Here is a 27409-nt window from a genome sequence, read left to right as displayed (position 1 = left end):
CAGTTTAAATCTATATTAACGCTTCGCTTTTGTTTCGCTTTCGCTGCAGTGCTAGAGCTTGATACATGCATTGAAACGACTTGAATAAATTGGTCTTCAGTTACGTCTGTGTATAAAAAATGCTACCGTTTTAAACTCGGCCGCCTACTGCTTTGACGCTTTTCGCTTACCTAAGCTTTTTTATCCAGTTACGTGTTACCGTTACAAATGCTTATTGTCCGATTCAATTTTTATATATGTCACCGAACGACTATAAATCAATTCAGTTTATAATCGGCCCAGGAAAATTATTACGTTAAACTTTTAGCGAAATAGTGAACAATATGCCTAGTCAGATAACAAACTAACGAAGTTCACAATCTATCTGTAACATATAGATTATGTGATTCGTAGAAACTACCGTCGTTCCACTATATAAACACAATCAATGTTTGAAATCATTTTGTTATCAAATACATAAATAATAATAATAACTAAGTTATGTTATCGCGTCATATAAATGAGGTAAATACTTATGAAAGCTTAAAATAAATCCTTCTAATGTTATAAATGCGAAAGTTTACATTTACGGATGGATGTTTAAAGATATCTCCGGAACGGTTTTAGGGATTTTAATGCCATTTTGCACACACAGTCTGAAAGAACACAGGCTACTTATTGAGTTTTTTTAAGCGCGGACGGAGTCGCAGGACATTTAGTCATAGATAAAGCTGCATATTTAGCAGTTGACATCGTAGACTGAGCAATATATGTCTTCAGTCTGGTGACATATCTTGCTTTTACCAAAGTGGGTATAAAATTAACTAAATTTAATTTAGTTTTGGATAGAAGCCAAACGATAAAACCATACAATGCACACATTCGAGCTCTTGTTACAACAACCCCGATTGGGGCAGCCGCCCGCACCCACATCGCCCACTGGGAAACAGAGCAACGCGCTCAACAATGTCAGACATTGTTAAGTAATTAAATATTAGGAAGGGATCCCAGTGTGGGTAAGACTTATGAATACGTATACCACCATTTAATTAGGACAAATCCTAAACATTACTATGTTCCATCAACGATTTATAGGTTCTAAAATAGCAACTAAAAAAAAATTTGTAACTAGTTGTCACCCGCGACTCCGGTCGCGCCTATGTATTCTAGACTATGTACTACATCTTTGCCAAAATGTTATCAAGATCCGTTGAACTGTTCCGGAGATACCTTGTAACAAACATCCATCTAAACTTTCGCATTTATAAAATTAGTAAGATTTTAACCATGTGCAAACTATCAATTACTGGTATCATATCATACATATAGTACGTATAAGTATGTACTCATATATTTACTAGAATAGTACCAATTTTATTCTCCAAAGTGTAAATTCTCGGTGTGAAAATGAACTTTTATTTTAAAAGACACGTTCCACCAATAAAGTACAGTTCAATTTGATAATGCGATGTCGACGGCGTGAGGCGTGTATCACATACACAACAAACTAGTCTTTGACAATGATAATTTGATTTTAATTTTATCGTACAATCCAAATACAATTATTGGCTATCCGATAAACAAGGTTAGGTATTGTCAGATACTATTCTAGATTGTAGCTAAATGTTTAAAAAAATATTTCTATTAAAAAATAAACTTAACGATACGATTTAAGTTATCATGCTTACATAAACTTAATTGAAATATTGCGTTTAAAATAAGCTACGACATAAAATCTTTATTAACCTTTTACCTATTCCAACATATATTGATTTTAACCTATCCTGAGACTTAAACTATCATGGTTAACCTACATCGGTCCAACGCCAGATGTTTGTCGGATTCCGGACACCATTATAAAACGTCACTTTAATATCAAACTTGGCCATTCAACCATGTCACAATAACAACTAACAAAATAAGTTTAATGCTTACAAGAACTGAGAACTGTATTGAAGATCTGATATTAGTCGTTGTCATTCTAAATGATAGAAATTAAATCCCAAACGTGATTTCATACCGTTTTGCCGTAGGATTGCTATTAAATAAATAAGTGCTACTTTATATGGCAAACGGTAGGCGCTTGCAACGTCCGGTATGATAGTTTCACACGTAGGTAGAACAGTGAAGCAGAGCAGAAGACAATACAGTATTGAAATTGCTTCAAAACAATAACTTCTAATAAGTCACGTACTTATTAATTTTAGCACATTTTTGTTGATTTTACTATCGATATTCCTAAGGAAAATGTAACTTTGTACTTGTTTCGTTCTATCTTGACAAGCGTGTGCCTTCAAATAGCGGCATTGTATTCTCTAACTGCTCTACATCGTCGTGCCCTCGTGTTTACCAATCCGTAGCGCCGGCTGGCTTCGAGGCAGATGTCAGCTCGCTCCAATATGTGCTATTATAAGGCGCCACATCGCGGCTGATGACCGCAAGATAAAGCTACAATCAAGATTTACACCTGCACCACACAGTCTCGAAAGCGATGCGATACGTTTAATATGAAATTAGCATAGATTTACTTCAACGAATCGTTTAGAAAAAGCTAATAATATGGAACAAATTCAACGTTCCGTTTTTATTTTACGTATTCGCTGTGTAACAAGAGTTATATGTTTTCTATGAATTTTAATTTCTTTTTATTCATAGTAATTTTGTTATTAATCGTATCTATCAAATTTTAACAATACTCCTTTAAAACAAAAAAATAATAATATTAAAGCACATTTTTTCATTAAATGCGATAATAAATCCTAGCCACGATATAATCTGCGAAAATCATTACCTATTGCTAAGCTATTGTTTTCTATACTTTATGAACGAAATATACAATTTCCAATTCCCAGAAATGTTTAGAATCTATTGTAGGATATATTGTAGAAGTATTTAAATCTAGCAAACAGGTCGAGAGATTTGTCTTGTTCTCTGTTGACGTCCATTCAATGGCGACCATTGTGTTTGTAACAGTTTCATTGTAAATTGTATGTCATTTTCAAACTAATTCCTTTCTTAAGACAACAACGAGCTTCGACTTTTTCTCTCTCTTTCTCTTTTTGTTAATTTAGTAAAAATAATGAATGGCCGAAAAGAATAGTATTTACTAAACATTTTATGTTTAATCGCCGATTACGGAAAATCGTACAAATTACTCCGATGATCTGGTCAAGGGTGGTTGGTTACTGGCACTATCAGGTATGTATATAAAAAGGAACGTTCTAATATTAATTTAAAATTATCGAATTTGAAATTTGATAAAAATAATTAAGACCGCTTATCTCTTGAATCATAATGAGTCAAAACAATATTGTTTTACTATTGTTACAACAAAATGAGCAAACTAAGTATATTGTGTAAAAATTACTATAATATTTTCGCACTGTATTACTTGGTGAATGAAATCTGAAGCCGTAGCAAGTTGACCTCAACGGTTATGTTTCGCAATTTGACATTACGTTTTTAACTTTAGGTATTACAGGAATTATGGTAGTTTCGAGAACGACGATGTTAGGTATAACCTTAACTCTAGGCCTTGTTAAGTACGTGAAACTATTAAATGCCTATATTTTAATGGTGTAGTCAAATATATTGATTGATGTGGTATGATAACATTAATACAAATAAAGAGTGAGTCGACGGCAGTGGCAGAGGCGGCAGGTGTGCCGGCGACTGGCTCAAGATACCGTCGAGATGGAATCAGCGCTCGTAAATATAATTTAATAGGCCCAATGTCAAAGATTCCCGTTAAAGCGAAATTTGAATGGCGGTGATTATGTGGCGTGGCGCGGCGGGGCCAGGTGGCCAGCCTGGCCGGGCGCAGGTGTGGCCAACCACGGCCACCTGTTCCAAAACATTTTTTGCTTAATTTTTTTCATCTCTCAGCCTACGAAGCCGTGGCGGAAGTGCGCACGCACCGGTCACCCCCCGCGCGTCCACCGCCCGCCCCACCCCGCACGCGTCACTTCTCCGGCACAGGAATAGAATAATGATAACAGCATTACTTACTTATCGGGCCGCAGGAAAGGAAAGGCGCCTTTTATGCGTTAAATGTCTAATTGCGATAACGGACGCACGAGACTGCGACTGCAACTTTATCGATATTCCAACATTCACTGCAATATTTACAATCAATGACAAAACAAGGGAACACTTACCCCTCGTCACAACGTTGTTATTTTTTATTGAGTCCATGAATAATGCGGCCTCGGCGAGGCTCTAGCGGACAATATGAATAATTCGTTCTAATGAATGTTTACGATTGTATCGCACGCAGTAAGCCACGCGTATAATAAGCTGAGCCTGCGACAAAAACAACACATGCTTGTGTTATTTGTTCTCCACCAATAAGATGATATCGATTAAGTCAGAGCTTTCATATGTTGATTTGGCCTACATATATCAGCGACAGTAGCGTGCGAATCAAGTCCTATGTATATGGCGCTTTGAGAGATAGGAGTGCCTTCACGCAGTTAAGGCGCTTGATAGTAGAGGTGGGGCCTAATATGATGATACGAATAAGCAGACGGTAGCGATTTCGCTAATGCGCTAAAGTTAATAAAGAAGTGTTTGTTATTTAAATTTCAAACAAATTACTACTTACTACGAATTCTTGAGTAAATCTAATCTAAATTATTTTTTAAACTGATGATAAGAAGTTCCGTACTAGATGCCGATTGGCGCGTCGGCACAGCGCGGCGCCTCCAACAACATACAGCCTATTTCCACCTAGCTACTACTCGTCAAGCAGCTCTGACTTTTTCTCTTTTTATTAAAAAAGTAACATATTGTTTTGATAATAATAATTATAAAAACGTTATTATTATTATGTTATTTTATAGGAATCGTTCCCTCAGCAGAGATGTAGGGCACACGACTAAATACAAAAAAGGTCACGCGCGGCATTCTGCTTAGTGGAAATAAGGGCTAAGTTAACATCTGCAGCAGTGAGTGGCGCAGCACACAGCGCACGCCGCGCGCCGCACACAACGCGCCGGAACCATACGCACGTGCTGCGCGACGCACCGTACCCCCGCCCCGCGCTACCCGCACCCGCATACACACACCCCGCGCGCCCCTACGTCGCGCTTACCGTACCCCGCTTCGCCGCACCGCCACCCGCGATGCCGTGTCACCGCCCGCTCTCCCGCGCTGCTCGTATTGTAGTGCAACTTGGTTGGTTGGCCTGGCCAGTTTAGTATAGTACTAGCGGCGACGGCGTGCGGTACACGCGGAAAGTTGCAATCAGTCGCGCCTTCTTTGTTCTGTTACACTTAGATCGATTGTGAAAACGAAAGTTTTGCGAATATTGTCATCGTACGAAGTGAGCGGGCGAGGCCGTTCTGCGGTGTTTATACAGAAATCGTAAAATAAAGCGGATCGCGCACGCTCGCTGCTTCGTCGACGGGAACGACTCGACTCGCAACGCACAGGATAACAAGTTTTCGTCTCGACTTGGGCGCGAGCGAATAGCGAAATCCCGTTCCCGGTGTAAATGAACGCCGACGAATTTGTGTGGACTGGAGCTGGCAGCGGGGGCGAGGCGCGGGGAGGCAGGCCGGCCTTTTGGCACGGTCGCAGTGGTCGGTGAGTCACACTTCGGAGCGATGTAAACGAAAACATGGACCTGCGAGTAGAATCCAGTAAGTGGAACCGCGGATTTCTGTCGACGCTGAACAGAAGCCTGCGGTTGGGCAGTGGCAAGGCGAGAGCCAGCAGTGACGCGCCCGCCGACACCGCCGGTACCGAACACACGCTGGACATGCTAGCGACGGTAAGTTCCCACTCAAGTACCACGCAACGCAACAGACGTTGTATTTACTCGCCTCGCCGACCTAACCTACTTCCCGCGAGTACTTCTCAAACGATAACTCGCACCTTATCATTACGTTCGATTGGATCGCGGCTCGCAAAGCGCTTTGCTCAACGAGGCGAGAACTCATAAAAGTTTGTAAAGTTTTTCATGGCGTACAAACACAATAATTTTCAAATGTCTGCCGTCGTAAACTTAAACAATCTTTGTTTTAAAATGTTGTATACATGTGGTATAATTTATTCGGGGCCCTTAAAGGAGGTGCCGTATGAATTGCATACGGAATGAAGCGGGACAATGCAATACAACGCCGCCGCTGCCGTCCGCCGCACCGCCACCGCTCACGATACGACACGACACGCTACGTGTACGTGACGAGATGTCGACTGTACACTGCATTGTAACAGATAATTAATTGTTAATGGCAAAGGGCCGCAGCACTCCCTTTGTCGCATTGTTACAAGCCCGCACTTCCAGTTAAATCGTAGTTTTATTTTAGCGAATTACAACCCTTTTTACCCGACTGACAAAGTGGGTAATGTTTGTAATAACTACTCATCACAAATACATAAACATACATATCAACAGATAAAGACAATGGTCCGTAGAATGCCTACAAACTTATTTATATGTAGGATACATATTTCATGTATAATATGCCATTTCAAACACGGAAGCACATTTATATGACATAAAATAAACAGTTTGAGACTGTTCTGTGTTATTACATCCTTTTGTACTGTTATAACCTTGATATATAAACACAGTAACTGGATTAAACAGGGGAGGGGATGTATAGGAAAGAGAAATAATCACTTTCCTATATATCTTCTCAACTTTCCATGAGAGGTACGGAACTCAGAACCAAACAGCGGTTACTACGCAGACCGTTTGCCACTTACTGTTTAAAAAAATCTATCTTTAACAATTAACAAAATAAGATAGGTATTAAGGTTTACTAATAATGAAAAATCAATTTTTATTATTTTAGTCGGGTAAATCATCGAAACGAGTGTAGTGATTTTGAAGAGTCTTGTACTGGAATTTCACTGATATATGCGGGTGTAACATAGTCTACTTCTTTTTAAACCGCGCAGCCGAAGTCGCGAGCAATCCTTAGTTGTAAATATAATTTGCTAAAAGGATAGGTTGTTTTATCATTGGCAGTAGTTACGAGAAAGTTTGTAATCAAGTTCATTCCGGTCAAGTGAGATTGTGCTACGTAACTAACTCTATTATTGAAATAGAATAATCAACATATTGAACCTCGGCGATTGTATTTGAAGTGTCATTGTACATATATAAGATATAGTTATAGTACATTCATAACTCATATAGATAGCCATTACTGGAATATATGAATCAACGATAGATTTATATCATGATGAATCAATCATAGTTTGTTGCAAAAATTAAGTTTTAAATAATTAAATAATGTCTTGGCTTTAATTGTCAAGTAGCTGTCGCCATAGACTCTGCGAGGAATAAAAAAACACAATTACTAGCCTATGTGTTCTTCTAGATTACGTTCCATATCTAAGCCCACTTTCAGCGAGATACATTCAGCCGTTCTGAAGATACCTTCTAACAAATATCCATATATGTAAACATTCAAATTTTTAGTAAGATTAATGACGGGTTAACAATAGAATGAAGCTTAAACGATATGTAGAAATATTATAAAATGTTACCAGAAAAACCTCCAACAATTATGATTGTTGTATGGTTTAAAACTGCCGAATAATTACGTATTGCAGTGGTTACGAGATCGAATTCGTTTAATCCTTCCCTCTACATACATAGTAAAATTTATTAGTCCTATTAAACCAATTTAAATTAACAAAAATATTTATCCAAACATTACATATAGCTCATTCGATGTTATCAAAATACTAAGAAATATACTTGCCTCAGATCAGTCTACTTTTAGGACGAGATATTTTACCGTACTAGACAGACTTCTTATACATATCCGACTCCACGATCACTAAACTGTCATAATCACTTTTTACAAGAACTTATTGCTATCCCTTACATTCTCTTTGAAGAGACCGAGATAACAATATTTTTGTACATGTGTTTCCGCAGAAAGTCATGGTTAACATGCATCAGAAATAAAATTCGATCGTGTCGCATTGCCGTTATGTCCTAGCAATACGGTTGACTTATATAAAATGTAAGAGTTATTCAACAAATCGCAAAAAAAGCGAAAGTTTGTGAATGTTATTCGGGAAGGTTCTGGACGTATTTATGGCGACATGAATGAATGAAGGATGTGGAATAGGCGACAAAGATGTGGGAAGAATTGATGGTCTACCTTCCCTTTTGTGTCACAAGCGAGTTGTTTACCAAATGTTGATATAATATGTCTTTCAGGGTCTAAGTGCGAATAGTGAGGCGTCTGCTCTACGACCGCTGGAGATAGTGGCACCCCGCATCGATACCTATCGCTTCTCTCTGGCCAACCTGGAAGACACACAGGACGCCGATCTTGACGCCATCCTGGGGGAACTCTGTGCCCTCGATACAGAGTACGACGATGAACTCACCAGGTTGTCTGCAGGTTAGTACTACTTTGCTTTAAACTAAGAAAAAAAACACGGTAATGTACGTAATAAAATCTATGAAAGTATTCGTCGGGAGAAAATATCTATTTTTTTCATCAAATCCACACATTGCGACATATAATACTGCGTGCTCTGATTCTGTGCAGTACAGCATTAAGCTTGCATTGGTAGTCACGCTGCAGTTTCAATGCCTTTTCATGCCGCAAAGGAATCCTCAAGTGGCGCCATCGCGCGACACTTTCAAAAGGTCATACGTGTCAGCGGCACTTCAGATGCCAAGCTTTCTTTACACTACACAAAATATAAAAGAACTAAATTAGATTTCTTATTCAAATATAGTTAACCAGAGACATACTAAAATTTAGCCAGTTTTCTTAACGATATTATAAATTCGAAAGATTCGATGGATGTATGGTTGTTTGTTACCGTGGAAATCAAACAGCTAGGATCTAGATGCAACTTAGAATAAGATGTCTTTAGTAAGCTACCTACATAGATTTTAATTCCGTGTGTAAGTGTCGCGGGCGACAGCTAGTTTTTATTAACTGCAGTTTTATTTATTCTGTTCTACATAATTTTAATCCTGCAAAGTGAAGGTAGATTAAAAAGATACATTAATATTTTTATGCAGTCGCTGAAGGATTTGGGACGGTCGTTCTGCGAAGGTCATGTTTACGAAACTGACTATGTAACACTGTACACGACACAGAGATACGACTCGAGCTTTTGTCGATTATTAAAAAAAAACATTAAATCGTACGATTATTCAGCCATGATAAATGTCAGAACGTATTGAGTTTTGCAACTTATGCTCCGGCAATGGAAACTCACGGTTATAATAATTTTAATACATAATTTACTCTTTGACTATTACCGTGGCTACTTCACGGTAACCATTGGTATCTGAGACCAAAATGTCCATATGGTTATCTCTTTTCTGACAAAGATAATGAGAGGAGATTTAGATTACAAAAACCAACAGGATATAAAGTTGAAATTAAATAAGATTATTTTACACCAAAACGTGAGCAAACTATTCATGGCATCATTAACATTTTTAATCATTCACCCCTTTTAGAATACACGGCGATTCAGAAAGAGAGGGCGGAAAGTGAGGGGGCCGAGAGTGAGAGGGGGGCAAGGGCTGAGGGCGGCAAGGAGGGCGCCGAGGGAGCGGGCGAGCAGAGGGCGGTCGGCAGGACCGACTCGCCCGACAATGATTCCGCATTTAGTGACACCGTAAGCCCCTTTTTGTACCATTTTGAGCAATGCCGCTTTCTAAAACTCCCTTTCATGTCTCCGGCAGTCAGTTTGCCATAATGAGTATGTTCACAGATGGAAAAATAATTTTAATGAGTCATATGATATGTAGCTTAGTTAGGGAAATACATGTAACAGGTAAAAACTAACAAAATTAGTGTTTCTAATAAAAGAGTTTTTAATCAAAAAACAAAACAAACACCTATATAAATGGCTCTAATCTATTTTACACAAGTTTAAAAAAAAACTTGCATTTAAAAATAATCTTTTGCTTGTGCCCTTTAAATTAAATTCAAGCAATTAATCACCAGGTTGAATCTTACCTAATTTAAACACACTTGAAAAAGCAATTCTTTATTAATTTCACATAGAATATATTTTCTTAGTAAATTAATAAAAGATATACTAGGAAATATTGCAATATTTTAAGTAACACTAAAACATTGAAAGTAATCTCCTTGATATAAAAAAATGACTAAGGTCAAACTATTTATAACTTAACTTTTTCGATGCATTAGATTTATTAATAGACATTCGCTTTCAAGTTATATCTATAGAAAAAGTCTGGTTGTACGCATGTCTTACGTACATATTCCTTGTATTTTAGGTATCAATGTTGTCCAGTGAGTCTTCAGCTTCAAGCAGCAACAGCGCCAAATGTAAAGCCATGAAGCTGAACCTTCAAAACAACCAGAAGGTAAGCGGTCGTCTAGTAATACAATATACACGATAACATGTTGCTTTGTCAAATAACGCAATTCAAATTATGTAACAGCTGCCTCCAGCTTCGTAAAAAATGCCCACAGTTGAGCTTTAACCTGTGAGCTTTTTGCACAGATTTGTAGAGAGCTTCTTTGGTGGTGCAGGAATAGGTTTTGGGGATACTTTGATAAAACAAGAGTTTAAATTTTTATCACAATAGTAAAGTTTTTTTTTCTAATACTTTAACAGTTTACTAAACTTTGTCCCTTTTTTTCAACAGAAATAAACTTTCCAAACCAATAGAATAAACTTTACACTCTCGTCTACTTTACAAATTAGTTGAATTAATTATATGATGCGGGCGAAGTCGGGGATAACAACTAGTTAAATGTCTTTAACGTCGATTGAGGCTATTGCGTGTATCCCTCACCATTGATGTCCGTGACATTTAAATTATAATTAATTATCAAACATAAAATATAATTATGCTTAATATTAACTTAGATTAGGAATAGATAAAGACAAGCCTAACTAAATATTAGATATTTTTATAATATTATAATAAAAATAAATAATAATTAAGTAATCGAAATAAAACACAAGAAATCTAACTACTCTTCTAAAATACTCTGAAAGAATATATAAATTAAATAACACCTGAAAATTAGTCAATTAACCATGGGTTTCTGAGACTAAAATCTTCGTTACAAATATTATTGCTATCTCTGTTTTGTCAAATATAATGACAAGGATGACGATATGCAGAGCTTTAGTTCTCAGCAATCCACAGTTAGTTTTTAGGCGATTATAATGTATGCACAAACCAACATACAAACATATTACTATACTTACTAATTGTTTGATGATTCGCTCAGGAAAACAGCACAATATGATGTTTAATTTTACTGTAATTTCTTACAGAAGGCGAACAAGATTATGCTTGCATTAGAACGCATGCGCGAAGCTACTGTTAAGAAGCTCTTCATCAAAGCTTTCTCTAGTGATGGTTCCACCAAGAGTCTGTTGGTAGACGAGAAGATGAACTGCGGCTGTGTCACCCGCCTCCTTGCAGATAAGAACCATGTCACCATGGAACCAAAGTGGGCCATTGTGGAACAACTGCCCGATCTACATATGGGTAAGTACTCTGAAACTTGTTTTTTATGCTTTTTTAATATAAACAATAAACTTTTTTTAAATTATCTATCATATTGTTTCCATTTAAAATATTTGACAAACTTTAAGGACAAAATGGCTGTAATTTTACAAATATTTATTTAAATTGTATTGCTTGATTTGAAAATAGTGTATAGTTCACTAGTTTAGAGTTAAAAGATACATGAACTATTTATTAATCATTTAAATATTATTTTACTAATAATTGCTTAACATTACAGAACGTGTGTATGAAGATCACGAGATGCTTGTAGACAACCTGATGCTGTGGACTCGAGAATCCAAGAATAAGATTCTATTTGCTGAAAGACCGGAGAAGATATCCCTATTCCAGAATCCAGAGAAGTTTTTACTTAGTGAAGATGACAGAGGTAAAAATGTATACTATCTATTTAATCAACTGACAAAATGATTTTTTTCACTAGTATGCATGTTTTTATATATTATATATGTGGGTAAATGGCACTGTGAAAGCTTTGAATTTTCTTCATATCACTTTGATATTATTAAAGTAAATACAATGGTTAACTGTAAATATGTATTTAAATTACAGGTCGTTCTGTCGAACATGATGATCACTCAAGGCAGGTGATAATTGAGGAGTTCTTTGGACAGAGTGGAGGGACGTCTACACCTTCAGTGTCCGGCAACCCTGTACCTCAAATGGAGGGGATGCTGTACCTGAAGAGTGACACTAAGAAAGAATGGAAGAAGTATCGATTCGTTCTACGACCTTCTGGTAAGCAGCTAGCGAATTTACACATATTTATACCCATCTGATGAAAACAGTTACATCTTATGATCTGTTAATGTAACTCTTTTCGTCTGATGAGTGGATATTATTGTTTTTAAGTTTGTTTATGTGTATTAAAAGTTTATTTAATTATAAATTGTGATAAAACTAAGCGAATTTCTAAGATCGCATAGCGCTGGCGAAATGTTTGCTATTGCTTGCTGAATTGTTGGTCATAAGTTGCCTCTTCAATACTTGCAACTTAAATAAGAAAGAGATAAGATACATACGATTCTATTGTTTTTATATGATTTATCAGTTTGATAATTATTTCTATGCAGGAATCTAATTCATTGAAAATAATCGTTAATCCAATTTATTGCATTTTACGTAAATGTCATTAATATAGATATTTATTAAAGTTATTCAATTGTTTAGTTTAAATTTAAATATTTGTTAATTAAGCATTTCAATTATCTGCAGTATTAATTACATTTACAAATGATTGTGTTTCCATTAACCAATTCAAAAGTGTTACAATGTTTAATATGACATTATTGCATTGTCCACTTTAGGTTTATACTATTCACCGAAGGACAAAGTGAAGACGCTAAAGGAATTAGTTTGCTTGGCAACATTTGATTCTAACGAGGTATACGTTGGCTTGAACTGGAGGAAGAAATACAAGGCACCGACTGAACATTGCTTCGCCATCAAACATCCACGACTGCAACAGCCTAAGAGTGTCAAGTTTATCAAGTTCCTCTGCGCTGATGATGCCGGTACATTGGAGCGGTGGCTGACAGCCATGCGTATAGCTAAGGTAAATTAAAAAAAATTAAAAACCAAAAACCAGACTTACTATAGTATATACGAGCGGTCGCCCGCGACTCCGTCCGCGCGGAATTAAAAAAAAATGTTCTACATCTATGCCAAAACAAACATCTATTTATCTAAATTTTCGCATTTATAATATTAGTAAGATAAATGACAATCAAGGGAACAATACGGATCTAATGACATGATACAATAAAAAATAAAGTTTAGAGCTTAAAAGTAATATGTCACTGGCTTTACACTTTTAAACATATGTTTTTTACGAGTCTGGCAGTGAAAATCTACACCACGTTTTTCATGACTTAAAAATAGTGAAATGATGAACAAATTAAATAAGATATATGTAATAATGCTTTAGTAAATTATACATATTAATATTGTTATGATTTGGCAGCATGGCCGACAACTGCTGGAGAATTACCGCGCCCTGGTCGAAGAACTGACCCAAGATGACCTCGACCATCTCGCACATGCGCGATCTTGTTCTGTAAGTATATAGATTATATTATAAAACATAACATAAATATATCTATTTACTATTAAAACTCAACATCTGCAACTAACACAAAAGTTCTAGATAAAAAAGTCAATTGGAAATAATAAAGAATTAATTTAAATATATAAATATGAACCTTTTAAGTTGATTCAACAATGAAAATACGATTTTATTATTTTTAAACGATGGAAACTCACAATTAAATAACCTAATTTATCACACATACTTACATACAAAAATAATTAAATAATATATCATAATATGTAAGGCTCATTTCAATTTAACTCAACAGATATCCTCAATCCCAACTAAGACGGGCGTTAGCAGTACTACACAGTCGAGCGCCTCCAGCAATGCCAGTGTTGCCAACTCTGACATCAGCAGTGGCCGGTGAGTGTTGTCATTAATAAAATAACAAGAATAAATTAAAAACAGGAGCAGAAAAGTCTTATTTTTCAGCTAGTATTTTCTATTTACTATATGTTGACTAATATTTGGACTTTATTGCCTTCATTATGTACTTGACTATGTTTAAATATTGTAATTTATTGTAACTTTTATTGAAAAATAAGCGATTTAGTAGTCAAAATTTTACTAACAAACTTAACAATGCTAAGCGTAGTTTTAATGCTGCCTAAGGCGAAATTTGAATAATATCTTAACAAGAATCTATGCATATATGATATTGCCCCTTGGCTACATTATAAGCGAAATAAAATATACATTTTCAATACACGATAATGACTTGTGATAAATGCCACCCCTTAATTATCAGAATGGTATGAAGCAGAATAATTTCATTAAATGGATTTTAACAAAAGCTGTGCAAATGCTAAACATGCAAAATATTTCACAATTATGAAGAAATAAAACTGAAATTGTTTGAAAAAAAATTCGTTTATAACTCTCGAGATGGCGTGTGCGATATAATTTACAGAAGCAATAGTAAAGAGCGGAATTGGGCGCAATATATTTGTTTTAGTACTGTTCACTAAGTGTTATGTGGTTTGCAGGCAATCGCGGGCGTCATCGTCCAGCTCCAGCGGCTGTCTATCAGATGGGGGGGTTGCTTCAGAGACCGCTTTCGACTGCGAGTTCTCTATGGGTAAGAAATACACTTTAACCATACTAAAAAAATAAGCTCTGTAGAATTGTGTATTTCTTTAAACAAGAACCTTCTAACATTATATATTCTAATGTCAGGTACGATAAAACGCAAGCCATCGATGAAGCCCAACATCCCGCTGACGTGGATGACGCGCCAGTTGAAGGAGATGGCGGAGATTGGCTCGGCGCCCGGGGAGGAGGGGCGAGGCGATGGCGGCACCCTCACACGCCGCTCGCGCCCCCGCCCCCGCGACGACGCCACGCTCAAGCGACACCACACCGGTAATTTGAACTCAAATAAGCAATACAAAGTATACTAAAAATCAACTTTGCAGTGTTTTTGCAGCCCAAAAATCATATTAAAACCCAATTTGTTTATTCGACAGAATCGAGTGAGAGTGCGGTGTACGGCACAACTGTCTTACGTCCGGCTATCCCCGCCGCCGCGCCCCCTCGCCCTCCCTCACCCACCTATGGTCACTACGAGACTATCCCCCGGGATATGTATCGCTCCAGCACAGACACATCGTCCTCTCTCTATGGCTACGCCCCGATATACGATAAAGTTATAAGACCTCCGATAACGAATGTGGAGGATCTCCCCCCACCGCCGCCGGAGGATGTGCCGGACGGGATGTTCAGCTCGACCCTCAGCCTCGACTCCCTGCCGCCGCCACCCCCGCCGCTTGATCCTATCGAAGACATTTGCGGATCCCAGCTAAGTCTGCCGCCGCCGCCGCCGGAGCACGCGATGGAGGCGAACAGCGGCAGAGTTCACGACATCGTCAGCCAGCTCACAGCGCAGCAAATCGAGCAGGCAGCCAGAGCCGGCCAATCTCGCCTCTCCAGAAACCCTGAACAAACCAGATCGTTTCCGCGCCAACCCTCTCTCGACAGTGTGCATTCGGAAGCGTCGAAGACATCGTCTTTGCATTCGGATAAGAGCATATACGGCCAGACTGCCGCTTACGGCGCCTGCCTCGTGGAGCTGCAGTCGAAGAAGCTCAGCAGCCCTTCCATACAGAAGAAACTCGGCGAGCCAGGCAAGGAGCGCACAGGCTCCGTAAAGAAAGTTAACTTCGCCGATGATCTGCCGACATGCTCCGAGGGGAAGAAAACCAAAAAGATCTCTTTCAATCTCAAAGAACCCTCGCCTTCTTCACCTAGAAAGCCGCTGCCGCCGAAACGCAACGAAAGCACGCGACTCTCATCTCCCAAGAAACTTATAGATTCTAACAGCAACCCTCCCAAAGAGTTTCTCAAAGATCTCCAGCGAGTGATGAGGAAAAAGTGGCAGGTCGCACAGAAATGTAAACTGGAGCCAGCGACTACACCCCACGAAGTTTTGGGCTTCAGAGAGTACCCGTTATCGGAAGACTATAAAGAGACCAGCGTCTCGATGTGGGTGCAGGAGCACTACGGTTCTGTTGAGGAACCCTTCTACGAGAACATGTACGACCGCGAGGCGCTGCCGCGTGAGGAACCGAAGCCGGTCAAGAAGCGGCCGCCACCCGCACCGCCGCGCCGAAGCGACTCCACACACCTCTCGACGCACACGATCTCCTCGGCCCAGCCGACTGTTTGAATTAACTAAGTGCTGATAAGTAAGTGATGTTATTTAGTGACTAGATAGACTTCCAAAGACTTTGTATCGTATTACTGTTATTATTAGTGGCAATTCGCATTGTCCCTTGATTTGCGCGTCCGCATTGTGTCAAGCGCACGGACGGGACAGACAGAAGGCAGCAAACAGAGGCAAGGAAGACCTCTTTCGGCTTTATTTAATGCTCAGTTGAATTCTAACAATTCAGTTTTGAAAGGGTGTGAACAGACGCAGAACACAGTTCTGTGGCGTGTTCGGAATGCGACCAAATCGTGTGTTACTTATCGACGGGTAGTTAAGTGAGTACGGCGTGGAATAACATAAATGGCGGTGCTACTAAGGAAATGTATACTAAAGAACGTAGGATTGTTTTGGTGGGTCCACTGGCTGCGGAAGTTGCTCGAGCATTTATATTATTCGAACATTCTATATGCATTTTCTTTAATTATAAATAAGCTAATCAAAATTAGTGCGTGCTTTATAGTTGATGAGTAAATCTAAGTCGTTAGTGGACCTTATGGATGGGTTTTAAAATGAGTTGGATTTTGTCAATTTTATATTACGTTCCTAGTTGAATATTAGCTGAGATGTAAAAGCACTAGTTGTTAACATTTGAAAAAGAAAAATAAAATCTCTATAGGAGTAAAGTATTGCATGCTTGCTCAATTCTGACATGATTATTAATATTGTTCATATATTTATCAAAATGCAATCATTTTCACAAGCCTTTCCATTTGCAAGCTTATAGATCTATAATTATGTGCTTTAAATTAATTAACATTACTTTTTAGTCAAATATATAACATGTATTGTAATTATAAATTAGAAAAAAAAAATACTTTTAGTATAAAATTTACAAAGCAATGCAAGCATTTATTTTAATGGAGATAAATAAAATTATTAATTTTTTTATCTAACATTTTTTAACCAGACGAGGCAGCTTAGAGGCTAAAAATATGATTATTAAACTTTGTAGGAGTAAATGGCTGAAGATTTATGTATTTATGCATTTGGATATTATTTTTCTTTTTCAATATAATATGAAACAAGATCAATGCTGTTTATTTGTATGGGGCAACATTTTCATTATAGTTAATGTAGGAATATATATGTGTCGTAATATATTAGTATGTTAGTAAGTGTATAGTTACAATTATATTCATAGCACATGCTTCTAGTATGTTCTATAAGTAATGTAGTACATTCTTTTGAAGATATTTTGTTTTTTCCCGATATTATGAGTTACAGAATGTATTAAAAAAATGTTTTATAATGTACTTAATTGCTGGAGTGTTTAACTGATAAGAAATTCGATTATTTTATGTGCCATTTAGACAGTGTAAATTATAGTTAAAGTGAAATAAGTAGGCTTTAAATATATCCAATTTTTTTTTACAATCTAAACCCATAGACATAGTTACTCCATTTTCTTTATGAGATCTACAACAGAATGTACTTCATTGTGAAACACTGTACAGATAAGATTGTGTACTAAGAACGGAGTATCAACATTTGTATAGAATGGGCCGTTTTGTTTCCGTTGGCTCACTTTGTCTATGAACACCATGCAATCTTGGTGTATACAACTTTAACTACATACATTCGATCTTCCATACATAATTCCATTCCATTTTTTGAATTGTGTCAAATCATAGTCTACGGATGAGTTGTATGTTTTTACACTAACTGTAGGGTAATCAACCTTCCATATTTTGTAAAATACATAATATTATTAATGTAACTTTTTAATAAACAAACTACACTAATAACTACACTGTTCAGTGTCCGAATGTATAGTTTCTAAATGACGATAATAAATGTGATTTTTTTATTACAATGCCTAAACTTTGATATAATCTCTTACATAAATGATCCATCCGAGCTAAAGACTAATTTTAATAGGCTTCAAAATTTTTTTATACATTTCTATGAAGAATAAATGTAATATAAACATCAAACTGCCATGTATTCAAATTCATAAATATTGCTGCATCAATATTAATAATGCCTGATTTACTGTAACCATAGGTTTCTACTGTCATTCCTCTCTTAAAAACAGTGTTAGGGAATCGCCGGCTTCTCCAGTGCAATACTAAGAACACACAGAAGACTGATCTCAAGCAGTAAATGCGCGTTTTCTCTGATGAGTATACATGTCGGAGGCCAAAACCTTTTCAAATTTCTATCCTTTTCTTATAAGCATAGCATTTATTTTTATTTATAGATTCTGTGTGTCTCCCTTCTATGTCCATTTAGGCAGGCAATGCATTGAAAATTTTTGATGTCTATAAGCTTCTCTATTTTAGCAAAATTAAAAAATTGCTTGTGTTCCCATTTTATGTAAATCAACATGACAATGTATTTTATACACTTGTTATGGCAGTGAAAACCTATGGTATGAGATGTTTGAATCTTAACTTCAAGTGTAAATTTATCTAGAAAGATGGGAATATATAATGTATTTTGTGGTGTGGTTGTATGTAAATGTCTACACACTCTCTGGCTAATTTTAAAACAATCAAAGTGGTGTAAAAGTACAACAAAATACACTTTTGGTTGTTTACTTTGATACTTAATACTATAACTTGATGAAACACTTTGAGTTGCAATGATTTTACATCATTGGCTAATTACTTAACAGCAGTGTTTGTGTAAGGCCTTTACAATTTCAAATATTTACCATGCCAGCAGTTTTCCATATGGAAGCAAAGAAATAACTTAAACCACCTAATGAATAGCTTAACAATGATAAGTCCTAGACCGGTGACCACTATCACCCTAAGAAAACAAATATTAAGTTACATTAAGTGATTTTTGTTGTGAACTTTTTATATTGCAGTGATAAATAAATGTACATCATTAGTACAAAACATTATCTATATTACACAGTTGTAATGTAGTTGTTAAGTCAAAACCTTAATTAATTTTAAATATTTTGTATTCTCCATGTGTTTTGGTGGTTGGTTGCCGGTATAGGATAAAATGAATAATAATAAAAATGTAAACCTGTCCAGTACTGTGTGTTTATATAAAAATAAAATAATCGTAATTTATATGGTTTTATTAAATCCTATTATAAGGGATAGGCGAGTTCTTATGACAAATACAACAAAACACTATGGAATATTAAAGAACTCTAAGGACAACACTCTCTCAAACTATTGGAAAACTCTCTAATAATGAAAAAAATTATCAAAAGTCACTTGATTTGATTTAATCATAAATCTCACAGCAACAATATGTGCCAGTACCTTGACTACTCGGGTGGCGCCATTTACCGGAAAAAATTCAATTCCTCTTAAACAGCATTTATTTGTAGAGAAACATATTCATAACAATAGGCATATTATGAAGTAAATTTCTAGAGAGAGATATATATAGTGCTTTTAAATAAGACCTGTTTACTCCATTGATTTCAAAGTTTGTTATGAGAAGGCTTTCTAAGAATATTGGCTGATAACCTATTTATTACTTATTATAAAAGCGAATATTTTGATAGATGGATGGATGTTTGTAAGAAGGTATCTTCAGAAAGGCTGCATGGATCTCTCTGAAATTTGGCATACATGTAGAAAATAGTCACATTAGGAACACATTGGCTACTAATTAAGCTTGTTTTAAAGCAGTGCGGGCGACAGATAGTACTATACTAATAAAAACTCAAATAAAATATATACTAATACATAATTTAACTTGACTTTGACATGTATTGTGTTTTGCTTTGACTACTGAAATTGTCACCTTGTCACATCGACGTGAAAAGTCTAAATATTATTTTTCTGGCAACCTTGCAACAATTATTACAAATTGTGACTGTGGAATATTATTTCAAAAACTCAATCTAGTATTCATTAATTTTGTTTCAGATTTATTTAAAAAAATTGACTTGAATGAAAAATTGAATGTCTGCGTCTGAACACCTAATTTTTGTGGTGGCAATCCTAGGCGTAAAACATGTTTCTATAAACTTTAGTAACACGCAAAGAGCTTGTAAAATTGTGCAATTTTCCAACAACTATTAAAATCAATTTATCTTTAAAAAAAGATAATAAATAATTAAATTTTTAGTCTGGTGTTCAGTGATGTCACTTATTTTGGTCGGAAGTCTCGTTACCAACACAACGCAACTAGTACAGTATAAATTGATTGTCAAACGAGCTGTCGGAATCCATTTGCAACGATCGAAGAGCAGTGAACATCGAGGAGAGGTCGTGGAGGAATTTACCATCTAGCCACCATCGCCGTTTCGCCAATTACACCATGGCTGATACCGAAAAGGCGCCGCAGCAGCAACCCCAACAACAACAACAGCAGCCGCAGCAGCAACAAGACCAGCAAACTCAACCGCTACCGGCTAAAGCCGCTAAACAAAAGCAGGTCATTGGTAAGTGCTACCGCCATCTTATCGTGGCCCGTCAATCGCTTACTAAAAGCACATGGTCACTGAAAAGGGAGGCATTATTTTCGGCAATACTTTTTCTATTTTTAGCGGTTTCTGCGAAATAAACAATGTGTAAATATATTCATTGAAGAGTATTGAGTTTTGCGACGCGATGCATTATTGATTGTAATGCCGGTTGGTTGATGCATCCCCACCTAGAACTCGGGCGGCGGGCCGCCGGCTTCACTCGACACAGCCTATCACTACATAGCTTAATAATTAACGACTAATACATGTTTCAAATTGCAATGCGACAAAACAATTATTGAGTGCTAATTGACTTAAAAGAAATTACAATTTTGCCATGATCCTTGTATAAAAGTCGACTCGATGTTTTGCGTGACGCGGGAAGTTTTTGGGTCGTGTTGCAATTTAAAGCTGTTTTCGTCTCAGTGTGCTTTGCTATTTTGTATTGCTCCGAAGCAACGTTCTCGGGAAAAAAATAGTTCACCTGGTTTTTTTCTCTATTCGATAGCTCTGACCTGGAAACGGTTGCGTTGGTTTATTTTTATCATTATTTATATTTTTTGTAACTTTTCGCTATATAAAATCATAGCGAGAAAATTTCTTTATGAATTTATCGATCGATTTTGTAAATTCCTTTGTAATAAGACCCGGCCGGATCTAAACTATTGAACACATTCGCGGTGTAGAAAAGTGCGGCAAATAATTTGTTGTAGGGTGCGAGAGAGAGACGACAACAATGGAGGAGCACTGATATAAGATAGCATCATGTTAATGTTATTGGATATTTTATTTTCTTTGTTGTTTTCTTAAACCTAAGTGTTTATTAGCTATAAGAATCTAATAAGAAAATTTATATTTTGATTTCTGACTCCCGTTTACCTTAGTCACATAATCAATAAACTTTGAAGGACGTTTTAATATCGACATTTATCTAGGTCCTTTTTATTTCAATATTTGTTTGATTTAGTTGTATTTATGTTCTAATCTGATGCATTCTCTCAAGCCAGCTTTCCCGCAACAATCATTAGTTGCCGCGTTTTTCTAATTCGTGAATATTTTTTGCACTACGTTCAGCTACACTTAAACGTTTAATTAGTATGCAATAATAAGTGACCATAGATCTAAAATTATGACTTCCAGTCATACTTATAAATTTATGGTAAAAAAAATTTTTCTTGAAACGATGATCGATTAAAGATACGAGCCCATTGGCCCGCGCCGGACGCACCGCACGCACGGATAAAACGGATTTCCTTGTCTTGATGTGATGCAGCACTGTAAAATCATATAAAGCAAACTAAATTCCTTGCGTGCCGTGCGTGCGGTGCGTGCGGCGTGCCCCAATGGACTCGTACCTTTAAGCAGTGGTCTCAGAAAAGCCTTAATCATAGCTTTCAGTCATCATGGAACATTTCCTTAACCATCGTTTTATTTTTCAGAACTACCATCATACCATTTCAATCGAAACCTATTTTACATCATCATCACAAAGATCATTTGAATATTCTCGAATTGCCTAATGTTTTGTCATTAATCATCAAATCTAATCGTAAAGGTACTGTTTACGAACTATTTGGCACGTCCACGCTAAATTACATTTTCATGATAACGCCATTTTGGTTTTCATTCATAACTATGTTTAATTTTTTTTAAACATTTCATCCTTATTTACAAAGCCGCAGGCTGGATTAGTATCTATATATTATCTTGTAAGTAATTTGTAAATATTGTTTATATGAATGTTTTTTATGTTCTTCAGTGTACGCTTACGCCGAAGAATTGTTGATATAAACATTTTACATGTCAAATAATACCGATTTTAACACGCACAATGTAATAGTGTTAAAATTGGACTATTCCTTAGCCTTGCGGTTAGAGTTCCTACCAAAGGAGACACAGTCGAAACTATTTATACATAAATATATGCAATACTGTAGACCATGATAGCTATGTTTTATGGCGTGGTAAACAATTGCGTACAATGACCCGACTGTATTTGATTTTCGATTCGATAAGCGTCGTAATCGCAAGATTGCGAACGATTTGCTTAACAAAGAGGTTCGAATATCCTTTGTTGTTGACTTTGTTTGTTCTTTGAATGTCTAAACTTGTTATGGCTCATGTTTACAGCCAGATTTATTCTCAGTTAAAAAGAAAACTTTTCTAGACTTTATGTAATCAAGATAGTGTTGAAACATCTACTCAATAAAAATGGAGGAGTATCGTGCTGACCATATCTTTTTTTGTACACATCACAAGTTTCATTAGTTTTGCTTTTTTACCATAACATTATTTAATCAGCCAGTAAGAAATCATCTTAATTTTTTTATTTAGTTATTTTTATCATACTTCTAGTGTTTTAGAAATATTTCGCTTCTTAGTGAAATCGATTAAGACATAGTATAAAACTTTAACCGCTTGGCTTCGGAGTACGTATATGATCATCATTTTGACATCTGCTGCTACTCATGGCTTGCGCTTTTTTGTTTATTTCATGTATTAATGGAGCATTTATACACCGTGGGATTCCACTGCCGGTATCTACAGATAAAATGTTTGGGCGGTGGACATCCACGGTTGCTATCGCAATATTAATGTTGGTTTTTTTCTTGACAGCTGAGAAGGTTTCGGGCACCGTTAAATGGTTTAACGTGAAGAGTGGATATGGTTTCATCAACAGGTAATTTTTTTTTATTAGATATCTACAATTTTTTTAAAATCTTTTCCAATTAATTGAGAAAGTTTTTGCTAAATTTACTTAGTCGACTGTTTGAAGTTAAAGTAGTTTTATACGTTAAAATTTAATAAGGCAATGAATTATTCAAAATTATTAAATAGTTAACTTTCTACATTACAATTGTCCATGAATACACGTTGCAGTTCTGGAGTGTGATAAAAATAAGTAAAATATAATATATTGACTGCTCGTAATATCGGACGCGTTGCTGCGCAGTAGGTATTGTCTTACGTCACCACAAAGATCGATTCCTACAAATAGTCGGAGAAACGAAACGTGCAAAATACTATTATTATATATATACCTAGTTTTCAGCATTAACTTGATGTTAAAAAAATCAATTCTTCGTGCTAATAAATTGCGAAGTTGCCGCTTCGCACTGGGTGTTACCAAGATTGTGCGATGTTGCCGCTCTTACCTCGCTTTTTAGTCGATATTTTTGTTTTGTTTTGAGAGTTGCAGGATTTATAGTTGGTCTAAAGGTCTCCTTTTATCGATTTTGCGAAATCGCTGTCTTATTACAAACCAGTTATTATATGACAAAATAGGTATTTTGCGTTTCAATTTGAAGGATTAATATTCCAAATGGGAACGCGTGTCGTGTCTCCCTACCGCCCCTGACAAATGACGTCACTGCTCCGCCCTCACCCTACGTGCCTGTAATTATATGGGCGGTGGCGGCCGCCTGGCGGTCTCCTTGCACGCACAAACTATTCACACAAGATGGTGTAGTAGTTATGCTACAATATATCTTTCTTTATCCAAACGATAAATAACAATATGCTATCTGATTATATTAATTTGCGTTTGCAGTTTTATTAGTGTTCAATTGACAAATGTATTTGACGCATTATGCCAATACTTGGTTACTTTACCTTACAATATAAAGGGATGACATAGTAAAATGTTTTTCAATAATTAGGTTATATTGTTGGACAATTGTATCAAGCGTGTTGGTGTTAGATAATGTAATGTGATGTGATGCAGGAATGACACGAAGGAGGATGTGTTTGTGCATCAAACGGCGATCGCCCGGAACAACCCGCGCAAGGCTGTGCGCTCGGTGGGCGACGGTGAGGCGGTGGAGTTTGCCGTGGTCGCCGGGGAGAAAGGCTTCGAGGCCGCAGGAGTGACCGGCCCCGGTGGCGAGCCGGTCAAGGGCTCGCCCTATGCAGCTGACAAACGACGCGGCTTTCCCCGCCAGTCAGTATATGTTTTTGTATACTAATTGAAATTTAAACTTAAAAATACAAACTTGTTGAGTTGTTAGCTGTAGCTATACATATTTAAACAGATATTACCCTCGCCAAAGCGGCGGACGCGGCGGTGAGGGCGCTCCACGCAGGGGAGGCATGGGACGCCGCGGGCCCCCAAGCGGCCAGGGCGGCCCAGGCGGCCCGGGTGGCGCGCAGGGGGATGAGGGTCAGGACGGGGGGGCACCACCGCAGAGGAGGTGAGTCATGCGTGCGTTCTACAACTGCTACAGGTTCTTTGATGAATCCAAAGTATTAAGGTAGCCATATTGCGCGCAGCTATTTCCGACGCAACTTCCGCGGCGGACGTCGTGGTGCCGGCGCGCCGGGTCCCATGAACCGCGGCGGCTACCGTCGCGTACGGCCGCGCAGCTTCCAGTCGGGCGCACCGCGAATGGACGCGAACGCCGGGGCGGCGGCGGCGGCAGCTGCGGCGGCCCCCGCTCCGCCGGCAGCCGCCCCTGCCGCTGCTGCTGCTACTGCTACTCCTACTGCTGCGTCGGGGGCCGCCGAACAAGCCAAGCCGAAGCCGAAGCCGCAGGCGACGATCGCCGCCGCTACCACCAACGAGAGCCAGGCCTGAGAGGCGGCGCGGCGCACGGCACGCCCGCGTAGTGCCGGCCTACCGGCTCGCGTGCCTAGCCCTTCAAAGTATTGTCCGTGTACCACTCTGTGTTTCGTTCGGTCGGTATCATCTCCGGTTCTTATCTTCTAGCAAATCGTCTTGGGGGTGAACAACTGCATAATATCATGGATCAAAGATGTGATATTTTTATTATTGAAAATGGTTATATATTGTATTGTTTTGAAGTTGTAGCCAAACTATTTTCTGTTTGTATACCACCGGTGCGGAGGCGGCGAGGGCGCCCGGGCGCGGCCTACTCCTGCGGCCCGCGCCCGCGCGCCCCCTCCGCCGCCCCGTCGCACCCCGCCGCATCCCGCCCCGAATTATAACATGATGCATATTGCATCAGTCACGGCACCAGCAATATCGGCCTACAGCCATCGACAATACTTTTGAAGATTCTTTGATCACTTGTCAGACTGAGATGTAATGATGTAAGGAAAATCGTACCCCTGTCTAAATCGCTCAGCTCTCTGGACGCAACTGTCAAGACGCCCTGTCTGATGCAATATTTATGGATTATGAAATGTTAGTAGTATTTTCTTGGCCCAAATTTTTGTGTTATTATTTTTCAGTTGTAGTATAATTTATTTATATATATTATATTTATAACTATATTTAAATGAACTATAATGCAAATATTTTGTTAAAGATGTTGTTGTTTTATGAGTTGTGAGGCTGAGTGCAGGCGGCGCCACTTGCCCTGCGGTGGTATACTCGAGTCGAAATTTACTAAAGTTAAAGGAAACTTTGTGCAATTAATATAAAATACTATATACTCTAGAAGATTGTTGAGAAATGATATGCAGGTCCGTAGCCCCACAGTAATTTTGTATTTTAAATAATAAGACTTTAATTTTAATAATTTTGTAACTTGCAATTAATGATTTACTTGAGTTTATAAATTAAACTATCGATTTGCAATACTTACTTTTATATATTGTTTAGAATGAAACGAAGCCAATGATGTACGGTGTACTAAACTAAATTATTTTCAAATTTACATCTATATGTTTTTTAATATTAAAAAGAGAATTATAATTTTTTTTATAAATTCAAACTTTTTTAGGGATTCTTTGATAATCAATGATTTGTGAACATCTTTATGCACTTTCGATTTGCAATATCTAAATTTACAAATGATGTAACTACGAACATCTGACTTTTACCTGTGAAAATTGAAATAAAATGATTTTACCTGTGTGAAAATTGTGACTTAATAATGACCTTAACCCGCCCGCTGTGAGCAGACAAAATGCAATTGTCTGGTGACCTTGGAAATATAAAGAGCAAACCAGTCTGTGCGCGAGCGCGCATTGAGAATACAAAAACTTTAGTTTCCAGCCGCACCTCTGGACGTATTCGTCATCGTCTCGTGCATTTACATGCAGCATCTGATTGACCGTGGATTTCTGACGCAAGACGCAAATACCTGTTTAAAACTAAAAATGGCTGGATTGTTTATGTTAGTGGACCAGATGAACTGATACTGAAGTTGTGACCAATAAAAAATTACTATTGCATATCCTGTTAAACATATCTAAAATATAAAGAGATAAAATATGAGAGAAATCATGCAAATTGTTGATTACCTATACATAAATGTTTTCATAACACTTGCTCTTATTTTGTTCAATACAGATAGTGCCCATTTTCGTAGAATCAATGTAGCAAAAAAGATAAATCAATAAAGAGCATCGAACAATCTAGACTAGGAACTGTGATCAAAGTAATTAATCATTTAATTCTTCAACCATCGGATATTTACAGGGGGACACTTCCATTACTTATTAAAGGCTACTGCAAATGCCGACGTCTATGTGCATCGGTCTCTTTGCTTTTTCGGCAAATTAAGATTGCCGCTAACAACATAATTAACGCCCCTAACCACTCTGGGTTCCCACGCAAACTAAAGTAATAGCCTATGTGTTCTTCCAGACTATGTTCAGACAGACAGACTAACATCTATGCCAAATTTCAGCGAAATCTAATCGGCCTTTCTGGAGATGCCTTCTAACAAACGTCTATCCTTAGATTGGCATTTATAATACTAGAAAGGTTAAGATAAAAAACTGATTACTACAAAAACTACGATTGGAACTATTTGCTAGAGT

At 37.4% G+C, this 27409-nt stretch overlaps 2 protein-coding genes across 3 annotated transcripts in view; both read left to right on the top strand.

Annotated features, from left to right (window-relative positions):
- pico (ras-associated and pleckstrin homology domains-containing protein pico) overlaps positions 1–17037 on the top strand; it is a 29059-nt gene extending 12022 nt beyond the window's left edge. The window contains exons 1-13 of one of the 2 annotated variants that reach the window (XM_013324003.1): positions 5138–5752; positions 8168–8354; positions 9437–9597; positions 10226–10315; positions 11242–11458; positions 11718–11867; positions 12050–12235; positions 12805–13052; positions 13461–13553; positions 13855–13952; positions 14576–14667; positions 14766–14951; positions 15056–17037. In XM_013324003.1, the coding sequence (XP_013179457.1) occupies positions 5600–5752; positions 8168–8354; positions 9437–9597; positions 10226–10315; positions 11242–11458; positions 11718–11867; positions 12050–12235; positions 12805–13052; positions 13461–13553; positions 13855–13952; positions 14576–14667; positions 14766–14951; positions 15056–16254 (3060 nt within the window). In that variant the 5' untranslated portion in view covers positions 5138–5599 and the 3' untranslated portion in view covers positions 16255–17037. Of the gene's footprint in view, positions 1–5137; positions 5753–8167; positions 8355–9436; positions 9598–10225; positions 10316–11241; positions 11459–11717; positions 11868–12049; positions 12236–12804; positions 13053–13460; positions 13554–13854; positions 13953–14575; positions 14668–14765; positions 14952–15055 lie in introns of those variants that run through there. The other variant, XM_013324004.1, reaches the window with a different exon arrangement.
- Positions 17038–20420: 3383 nt separating this feature from the next.
- yps (Y-box binding protein ypsilon schachtel) lies at positions 20421–26504 on the top strand. Its single transcript, XM_013323851.1, has 5 exons — positions 20421–20656; positions 23297–23360; positions 24405–24620; positions 24712–24870; positions 24950–26504. Exons 1-5 carry the CDS (start codon positions 20533–20535, stop codon positions 25251–25253), a joined length of 867 nt encoding a protein of 288 aa, XP_013179305.1. The 5' UTR covers positions 20421–20532; the 3' UTR covers positions 25254–26504.
- Positions 26505–27409: the final 905 nt, after the last annotated feature.

Source organism: Papilio xuthus, unplaced genomic scaffold, assembly GCF_000836235.2.
Source record: "Papilio xuthus unplaced genomic scaffold, Pxut_1.1 DF825017.1, whole genome shotgun sequence".
Classification (NCBI taxonomy): Eukaryota; Metazoa; Arthropoda; class Insecta; order Lepidoptera; family Papilionidae; genus Papilio; species Papilio xuthus.
The sequence above is the reverse complement of the archived record's forward strand: the minus strand, read 5'-3'. Positions and strand labels throughout refer to the sequence as shown.

Bases quoted from the DNA above. Each gene is read 5' to 3' on its own strand.
- yps (XM_013323851.1), top strand. From the start codon at position 20,533: ATGGCTGATACCGAAAAGGCGCCGCAGCAGCAACCCCAACAACAACAA. The intron at 24,621-24,711 runs GTCAGTATATGT...ATATTTAAACAG, and splicing joins CGACGCGGCTTTCCCCGCCA to ATATTACCCTCGCCAAAGCG. The intron at 24,871-24,949 runs GTGAGTCATGCG...TATTGCGCGCAG, and splicing joins GGGGCACCACCGCAGAGGAG to CTATTTCCGACGCAACTTCC.